The sequence below is a fragment of the Grammomys surdaster genome, unplaced genomic scaffold (genome assembly GCF_004785775.1).
Source record: "Grammomys surdaster isolate TR1022 unplaced genomic scaffold, NIH_TR_1.0 343, whole genome shotgun sequence".
NCBI classification, from domain to species: Eukaryota; Metazoa; Chordata; class Mammalia; order Rodentia; family Muridae; genus Grammomys; species Grammomys surdaster.
Genome location: NW_021604762.1, coordinates 3,840,896 through 3,850,841, shown reverse-complemented (window position 1 = coordinate 3,850,841; position 9,946 = coordinate 3,840,896). Strand labels below are relative to the sequence as shown.

Below are 9,946 nucleotides of genomic sequence, written 5' to 3'. Positions count from 1 at the left end.
CTGCATTGGAAGTACCAGGGCGCGTGCGTGAGAACACACACACACACACACACACACACACACACACACACACACGCGCGCGTACACACACAACCTTCATGAAGTAGTTACAACTTTGGAACTTTGAGAACCCTGTCTTCCTTGTCCTTGTTATTCATGATTGGCACTAATAAAGCTTTCTCATCTCCTTTGCTTGGAGAAATAAACAGTTGTTAAACCTTTACCATATGAATAACCAGGAAGCAAAGAGTGCCTAAGTTCAAAGTCCCTACTTCCTGGCTACCCCAGCACTCCCTTTTCTTGCTAGTATATGTTACGAAATCACAATTATTACGGTTCGTAAGCAAGAGAAAAATCCACTGGGCACTTCCTGTTTTCTACAGTTGTCGCTCATGAACAGAGAAGTTTGGCTTAAGAAAGAAAAAAACTTACTTTTAAGATGACTTTTCCTTCGAAGGCAACTAGATTGCTTACCAGGTACCTCAGGGAGAGGGAATGGGTTTTAAATCATTTTTAGTGACAAATATTGAAATTTGAGTTTAGGTCCATTGAGACCTGTGTCTGTGAGGTTTTCCTGCAGTGGATGGTTTGCCTATTGGGCTGATTTGTCGGAAGGGAAACTTGGGTTTGAGGGTAGGCAGTGTCGGGGGTGGGGGTTAACCTGGTCTGTTGGAGTTTAGCTCAGTTTTTCTGAGTTGGTGTGAAAGTATTTGGAGCCTTAGAGAATGCCTTTGTATTTACAATGAGACAAAAAGACCTGGAAAGTGTTTTTTGACCTTACAGAAAGGAAACCCAGAGCTGAGGGAGAAGGACACTGCTTGGCCCATCTAGTCTCCTGAGCTTCTACAAGACACTTGAACTTGGACAGAAATGTTAAGAAAATCCTTCTTTGTGGGCCAATGGTTACAGGAAGCTCATTACAGACCATGTTGTGTGATGAGGTGTTTCCAGCCCTAGTGTGTATAGGAAGTGCTTTACGGACTTCATTTTGTGATAAGGTGTGTTCAGCCCTAGTGTATATAGGAAGTGCTTTACGGACTTCATTTTGTGATAAGGTGTTTCCAGGCCTAGTGTGTATAGGAAGTGCTTTACGGACTTCATTTTGTGATAAGGTGTGTCCAGTCCTTATCTCAGAGCATCTTAGTAACCCCAGTGTAGAGGTGGAATGTGGCTCTCCTAACGTCCCTTAACCTTTTTTATTCTTCTAGGCCCCCATTACTCCGTCTTGTGCCTCTAGACAACTTCGTACATTATTTGATACCATTAACAGTACTCAGTGACCTGCTGGAGTCCAGAGGAGATCTAAGAACATCCTAGATTAGGGCATCTTTATACTGGAATGATAGATGAATCACAGGGACTGATGGCCTCTGTTCCATCTGTTTTCCTGTTTAACCATTGATACAGCCCCAGGCTTGGAGCAGATGTGAGTACTAATACTTCAGTAAAGATAGCATAATCCAGATGCTGGGGAGGTGCTCAGGGGATAGGGGCACTTGTCACCAAGCCTGTTGACCAGAGTTTGATCCCTGGGACACGTAGACTATTCCAGGAGAGAATTGACTTTTGGCAGTTTTCCTCTAATCTTTACCCAAATGCTGTGGCACTCTCAAGCACACACACACACACACACACACACACACCAATTAGCCAATGTTAACAAAAAGTTTACCAGAGGGTCAAGTAACACATCTGGAAGTAGCCATCTAGTCTGAAGTCTGCAATGCCAAATCTGAGTCCATACGCCAGTTCCACGTGCAGCCATTCACGTGAGTTCTTTTCCCCAAGTTGCGGGAGTCACTCCCTAGTCATGGGTCAATAGGGATTTCAGGTTTCTGAGGAATTCATTTCAGGATTTGAAAGAACATTATCATTTAAGCTGGATATGGTAGCTCATAACAGTAACCTTAACACTGAGAAGGATGAGGCCAGAGGATTACCATGAGTCGGAGACTAGACTGAGCTATAAAGTGAGTCCCAGGCCAGACGTGGCTATGTTGTATGACCTTGTTTCAAATAAGAAAGAAAATATTTTCTGCCAAGGTACAAACATAAGAAAAGGATCTCTTCCACACAATTCAGGTATTTTTGATGGGCAGGAAGACTTTCAGAGTATGACTCTAAATCCAGATGGACAAACTGGTCACAATTCTACTTTTTCTTGATTTTTTAAAGATAATTATTTTTAAAAATTATTGTTATTATTATTTTGGAAAATGTTAGCATTTGATTAACCCCCGGAGTGGCTTTTAAGTCACCAGAACACAGGCACCTCTAACACCCTAAATCTTCTCTTCAGCTCTTCTGCTGAAGAGTTCGGCCTTCACAATGACAGCTTGCTTAGAGAGCTTTCCCTTGCCCAGAACTTTGTAGTAGCCTGATCGAACAACAGCAATGACAGTAGCAGCTCCAGTCTTGTTTTTGGCGGCGTTGACCAGTGTCTGCTCGCTGACCAACATCCATAATGTATCCAGGCTGATAGCTGGGCAGAAGCTCTGGTTCCTCTTCAAGTGGTAATGCCGCATACCAACTTTCCCAAAGTAACCTGGATGATATTTGTCAAAGTTGATCCTGTGGTAGTGCATGCCTCCAGCATTCCTGCGGCCTCCGGGTGCTTACCGATGCGGCCATGGCCATGGCTTACATGGCCCTGGAGTTTCTGGGTCTTCCTCAGTCTGGATGTCATGGCGGTGGCAGAAAGGAAAGAGGGGCTAAAAATTATTTTTAATGTGGTGTGTGTGTGTATGTATACATGTATGCATGTGGGTGGGCGCAGAAACTCATGAAGGTAGTTGTGAGTTGCCCAACATGGGTATTGGAAACCCTACTCAAGTCCTCTATAAGAGCAGTGTGGTGGTTTGAATATGCTTGGCCCTGGGAGTGACACTATTAGGAGGTGTGGCCTTGTTGGAGTAGTTGTGACCCTGTTGGAGTAGGTGTGTCTGTGGGCATGTGCTTTAAGACCCTCATCCTAGCTGTCTGGAAGCCAGTCTTCTCCTAGTGGTCTTCAGACAAAGATGTAGAACTTTCAGCTCCTCCTGCACCACACCTGCCTGGATGCTGCCATGTTCCTGCCTTGATGATAATGGATTGAACCTCTGAACCTGTAAGAAGCCCCAATTAAATGTTGTCCTTATAAGAGTTGCCTTGGTCATGGTTTCTGTTCACAGCAGTAAAACCCTAACTAAGACAAAGCAGTATATGGTTTTCCTTTATGTATTTTTGAGGTTATATTTTAATTGCATTTTCCCCTTCTGTTTCTCCCCTATAAACCCTGCCATATACCTTTCCCTGCCCTCTCTCCTTTCAATTTACGGCTTCTGTTTTCATCAATTAATATTGAAAGACCCCCCCAGAACCAAAAATAGACTCGGGTATGACGTGACCCCAAAGACACTCCTGAGACCAGCTTGCTGTAATAACATAAGTCAGGTTCTCTTTAATATGTGAAGCTTCGGGTTGATACATGCCTCACACAGGAGGTAGAGGTAATCGACCCTAAGACCTAATAGCTTAGGGTTTTTATACGCAAAGGCTGGGGGGAGGGAGAGGGATGTGGCGTAGTCACACACAATTGGTTATTTCAAATGTCTGTAATGTGTGTAAGCAGATCCCAGGCAGAGGTTTGACAAATCTCACAAGAATAGTCTCTGGTCCCTGTGGCCTTGGGACCCAGTGTGAATGCTTATCTGAGCCAACAGACCATCTGGCTGAATTTAATTCGCAAGTCCTTGGGACCTCTGGTGGGAGTTTCTCCAGAGGAGGCTAAGTTAGACACCACGGGACTGGGTTCCCAGAACACTCAATTGACCTTTGTTTCCCTGTTCTGCATTCCCTGTAACAGCCTTGGGTTAGCAAGCTAGCTGACCTGCAATTTTAACTATTTGTATTCCTGTTATACTATTTAACTAACTTAAAATTCCTCTTTCAGTATCACATGCAAATATGTACTTATACATTTATATTCCCAAATACAACCTGTTGAGTCCGTATGTCACTTGTATATATATCTTCAGGCTTAACTGTTTGGCACTGGACCATCTGGTTGTCCCTAGGAAGGGCTCCCTGTTTTACCAGGTTGTCTGTAGTTCTTCCTGTAGGATTGAGGACTCATGGGCCCTCCCCCCTGCCCCTCCCTCCCAACCCTCCCTGCCCCAAGCTCCCCTCCGACGTTGCAATTTGTCATGTTCGTTGGTGTCCTCCTTGTTCAGTTCATGTTTGGGAGGTGATGTTGGTGACTCTATGGGCATAGCTTCTGATGTTACTAGAAGATGCAATCTCACAGCGAACTCCTGATCCTCTGGCTCTTACTATCTTTCCACCCCCTTGTGGACCTGTGTCCCTGAGGCTTTCCACGGAGATCTCTGGCATAGCCAGTTGTGAGGGTTCAGGCGAAGGGGAGAGAACGAGAACAGGGAGGGGTAATTGCCTCTGCCGCCTCCGCCTCCGTTGCTGCACCTGCCTCCACCTCCACCTCTGCTGCTTCTGTTGTTCCAAGATGCTGCACAGGATGCTCTGTGCTCAGTCAGGCTGAGCTGGCGGGAGGCTGACTAGCCAGCAAGGGGTTCGGAGGAGCTTCTGGTGGCATTTCGGAAGAGCAGGTCTCTTCCCTGGTTACAACTCTTATGACAGTTCTCAAACAATGGAGTAATTCTCGCACACCTTTATTCCTTCTGGAAAGGATTCTTATATACAGTTTTGGGTGGGTCAGGGTCTGACAGTAGGTGCTTCCTATTGGCTTGGTCTGAGCGGTTGGGGATACCTTATCTACACGTGGGAGGGCTTTGGTTGCTGCCCCTACATGACTGATGGCCACAAACCTATCTAGAGGGGGTGGGGTGGGGGGGGCTGTGGCTACGTGACAGGGGCCTGGTTCTAGGAGCAGGCAAAGCTCCTACCGTCCCTTCAGGGTCTCTGAGGCTTCTAACCTTAGCTCAACCTTACCAGGCTTCCTCTCACAGCCCATCTCTTATAAGATTTATTTCTTTTTATTTCAAGTGTTTTGCCTGCTTGTCTTTATGTATATCCTGTGCACGCCTGATATTCTATGGGGCTAGAAGGATCCCTTGTAACTGCAGTTTCAGATATGAGTGGTGTTGGAATTAATCCCAGGCCCTCCACAGAAGCAGTAAGTGTTCTTAGCCGCTGAGTCACCTCTCCAGCATACCCTCAGCCCAGTGGGTAACTCAGGGCACATGAGATCCAGGCTATTTTATTTTTATTTTCAAAGCAATTAATAATTAATTATTTGACTCTGATGTGGTTCTTTGCTGTCATTCTGTTGGTAAGAACAATATTTCCAGTAGCTAAACCTGATTCAAATTCTAAGCATACTTTCCTGGTGATTTGTTCAGAGGTTTTAGTTGATTACTTTAGTAGACCAGCAAGCAGATGACCCATTCCACTGACACAATGGAGGGAATTTTATGGTTTCTTATCTGCTTCCTTCCTCTTTTTTTTTCTATTCTTACTTCAACTCTGACCCAGCCAGTGGAGGATTGATTCTTTCCTCTTTTAAGAAGGAAAGATATTGTCTTAGTCACTGTTCTACTGTTAGGAAGAGACACCATGACCACAGCAAATCTTATAAACGAAAGGTGTTAGTCAGGGCTGGCTTACACTTTCAGAGATTCAGTTCATTATCATCATGACAGCATGCAGGCAGACATGGTGCTGGAGAAATAACTGAGAGTTCCACCTCTGGATCAGCAGGCAGTGGGAGAAGTATGGGGCAGTGGACCACAACACCAGGCAGAAAACCTGGTAAGGTCAAGTGGATTCAGGAACCCCAGAAATTCTCATAATTGAGAACGGTTAGCATTTAAATCTTCTCCTGACCATGTTTCTGTCCTGGAATACATGACAACGACACCCCATGGGGAAGACTGTGAGAATCAGTCACATAAGGGCAGCACCTGAAGCCCTTCCACATGCAGATGAAGCATCCCTAATAGAAAGCATCTGTTCTTAGACCCCAACCCACCCCCAAGTGTATATAAGATCCTGTCCACAAGGAATAAAACACACAAGTTATTTCGATAAAGACTCTGAGAGTGCCTGTTTTATCAGGTTGTAACACCCTAAATGAAGCATATTTGCTCCCGATGATTTCGTTGCTGGAAGCTGCTCTAGCCTGCAGCATACTTCCACTCAAGAGGCCCGGAAGCCTGACTTGCTCCAGCTCCCCCTCAGAGAGCTGTAACTATCTGGCCACTCTGGCTGGGCCAGAGCCCCACAAATCCCCTTGGATAGTGCCCAGTACACAGACTGAGAGAAGAGAGAAGACAATGAGTTTTTAACCGTCAAAGCCTTCATCCAGTAAAGCACTTCCTCCAACAAGGCCATACTTGCTCCCACAAGGCCACACCTCCTAATCCTTTCAAAGGGTTCCACTCCCTGATGACTAAGCATTTAAATATATGAGCCTATGGGGGCCATTCTTATTTCAACCAGCACAGAGATGCAAGAGTCCATTCTCTGCAGTGGCTTTTTCTCCTTATTTATCTCAGACTCAGATCTGGGATCTGAGCCCAATCCTAACAACAAACCTGACCTTTGCTTGTTCTCCCTATCCTGATTTCTAGCTCTTTCTCTCAGAGCTCTTTCCTTATGCCACTTTCTCTGTCTACAAATGCTCTTTTCTTTTAACTTCCTGGTGAGAACGCAGTAGATCTGGCTTCACCTTTTGATGTTTAAATCTAATTTGTCTTCTTAGCTTAATTGTCATCAATGAGAAGCAACTGAGGAATTTGTGAAATTCTGCCTGTTCACAATCTACAACTCCAGGCAAGGGGCCGAGACATCTGGGGGAGGGGTACATGCACTCGAGTGTGCGTGTGCGTGTGTGTATGTATACACATGTAAAACCAGAGGTCATGTCAGGTGTCTTCCTCAATTACTCTCTGTCTTTTTGTTCCCGTCAGGGTTTTCACTAAACCTGGTACCACGGGTTAACTAGTGAAACTGGCAGCCAGTGAGCCCATCTCTACCTACCCTCTATACTAGGGTCAGATTTTTACATGGGTGCTGGGGATAAGAAATCAGGTCCTCACGCTTCCACAAGAAGCACTTCAGCCACTAAGCAATCTCTCCAGACCCTGAGCAAGTTTTGCATAGTTCGGGTGTCGTTCTTCATCTAGAAAAGCAGCACTGCCCTGATGATAAGCAACTCCAGTCTTTGTTTCCGTTTTGTTAGGTTCTTAGGGTAGCCTTCCCACAAGAAGAGGACGACAGTATGTTCGGCTTTGGTCTTCCCGTTTGGAAAAGAAATATCTTCTACTGAGATCTAGAAAAGTGGGCCACTTTGACTCACCACAAGTAAGTATTCAATAAACAGCATCTGTCTAGTTTATCAATGCTATTATAAGATTATTGATAATACACTGATGGCATTAAATGGAAAAGCTATTCATGCTTCCATCTGATTAATTATCTGTGGGATTCTCAATTAATCACTCTATATTGTCTTGAGAATTGGTTTTAAAAAAATATGGCAAGCCTATGGAGAAAAGCAGGTGACAGATGGGGTAAGACTTAGATACTAAGAGTCACCAGGTTATACTTTACCTGTTCACTCTGGGCATCACCTGTTCAGTCATAGTCTTGCATCTAGATTTCAGAAAACTATACGCAACCACTTCAGAGAAATGGCACAGACCTAAATGCTTCTGAAGCTCCCAAGTCATTCTGTTTCCATTTTGACATCAGTGCTGACCTGTGCTATCCAGTGTAGTAGCCACTCCCCACTCATGGGTATTTAACTGTGAATTTAAGCTTAAAATTTAATTTAATATAAAACTCAATTGCACACGAGAGCATAGTATTACATACCTAAGGTCTCAGCACCTGGGACCTGAAGAAGTGGGATCATGGGTCAGCCTGCCATGTATAACAAGATCCTTAAACAAACAACAACAATGAACCCAAGCAGAATCCACTTACACAGTGATTCTTATCACATGTCAAGTGCTCAGAAGCTATTCATGGCTAGTGGCTCTCATAAACTATCTGTAGGCAATGGTTCTCACAAACTATCTCTAGCTAATGGCCCTCACAAGCCACACATGGCAAATAGCTCTCACATTGAAAAATGCAAACAAGAATATGGCTGCCACTGCACAATGGTCCACTGTGAAGTGCTAATCTAGATATTCTGAAAAAATGAATAATTAATGAACAGGCTTTCATGTGTGATCAAAAAGGATCATGATTGTCCCCATGCATTAAGAACAACATTTTGGCCGGGCAGTGGTGGTGCATGCCTTTAATCCCAGCACTTGGGAGGCAGAGGCAGATGGATCTCTGAGTTTGAGGCCAGCCTGGTCTACAGAGTGAGTTCCAGGACAGCCCTGGCTACACAGAGAAACCCTGTCTCGAAAAAAAAAAAAAAAAAAAAAGAACAACATTTTGCCAGGCATGGTGATACACACCTTAAGTTCCAGCACTTGTAAAGCAGAGGTAGGAGGAGCTGTGTGAGTTGAAAGCCAGCCTGGTCTACATACAGACCTCCAGGATAGCCAGGGCTACATAGAGAAACTCTCGCAAAAATAAATGAATAAATAAAAGAACATTTTTAGTTACATAGCATTGAAACAACTATCCGTCCACTAGTTACAGCATGGTTAGCCTCACAGCTTCATGATTAAGTTGTATACAGTGGAGGTGATCCGTAACTAGTAATAAGATTATCTTATACATAGAATATCATGGGGGCTGGAGAGATGGCTCAGTGGTTAAGAGCACTGACTGCTCTTCCAGAGGTCCTGAGTTCAATTCCCAGCAACCACATGGTGGCTCACAACCATCTGTAATGGGATCTGATGCCCTCTTCTGGTGTATCTGAAGATAGTAACAGTGTACTCAAATAAATAAATAAATAAATAAATAAATAAATAAATAAATAAATCTTAAAAATCATGGTATTAATAAAAAGAATATCATAGTATACATCTAGTTGTATAGTATATAATACATAGCTAGTAATAAGATTATCTTATATATAGAATATCACAGTATACATATGGTTGTACAGTGTACTTTTTAAACACACATACACACATATGGTTCATACATCTTACTTTTCTTCTTCGAGAAAGGTCCTTCTATGTGTTTCTATCTATCCTGGAACTCACTATGTAGACCAGGCTAGCCTCTGCCTGCTAAGTGCTGGTATTAAAGGCATGTGCCACCACACCAAGCACATCTCTTTTCAATGTCACAAACCTTTTTAGTACTAAGAGAACTTGGTATCTTCATTTTAAAGTGGGAAGATACCTAGCCTCAGAGGCAGTCCATACGAATGGGCAAAAGACTGCAGCAGGCCTTTCAGAGACTTATGTATCTTTTGGCATAAAATGAAGATTGTGGATAAACATCGACATAGTTATCTTCATAGGAATGATGCAGAAGCCACAGATATGATTGAGACTAACGGGGAGAACAATGGGCTCTCTCACAGGACTTGCAGACAAGTGTGGACAGCAGTTCTCTGAGGTTAGCATCGTGGATCTGCAATGGTGACAGAGGCCGGGGCAGGAGTGAGACCTGAGGGTTGGGCTGCCTGAGTACATTTCAGACTGAAGAGGTCTAGGAGCCTTTGGAAGAAACATCTTCACTTTTCAATCTCCAGTCATGAAACATGTAAAAGGCAGGGAAAGCCTATAGTACAAAGAAAACTTGCAGACTAAGAGTCTAAGACAGGGAGAGTGGCCTCTGATGTCACAGAGATGGTGTGCTGCATACCTGGGCATAGTTTTGTCTGTAATTGAGAATTAGTTGCAGAATTAGGGCTGCAGTTCAGTGGTAGGGAGTTTGCCTCCAATGCATGAGGTTATAGGTCAATCCCGAGTACTGCTAAACCAAACCAAATCAAACCCCAAAGTAGATTAAAGCATTATAGGGGAAGACACAAAGAAAATGGCATAACCTCTCTAGAGACTAGGAAAAA

At 44.0% G+C, this 9,946-nt stretch overlaps 1 protein-coding gene and 1 pseudogene across 4 annotated transcripts in view; one reads left to right on the top strand and one right to left on the bottom strand.

The window, feature by feature from the left end:
- Positions 1-362: 362 nt before the first annotated feature.
- The window catches only part of Nlrc4 (NLR family CARD domain containing 4), a 31,205-nt gene continuing 21,621 nt past the window's right edge, over positions 363-9,946 (top strand). Inside the window, exons 1-3 of one of the 4 annotated variants that reach the window (XM_028778962.1) lie at positions 363-477; positions 784-998; positions 7,196-7,317. In XM_028778962.1, the coding sequence (XP_028634795.1) occupies position 7,317 (1 nt within the window). In that variant the 5' untranslated portion in view covers positions 363-477; positions 784-998; positions 7,196-7,316. Of the gene's footprint in view, positions 478-783; positions 999-1,208; positions 1,427-5,034; positions 5,129-7,195; positions 7,318-9,946 lie in introns of those variants that run through there. The other 3 variants (XM_028778961.1, XM_028778960.1, XM_028778963.1) reach the window with 3 other exon arrangements.
- On the bottom strand, positions 2,250-2,686 carry LOC114630719 (annotated as a pseudogene).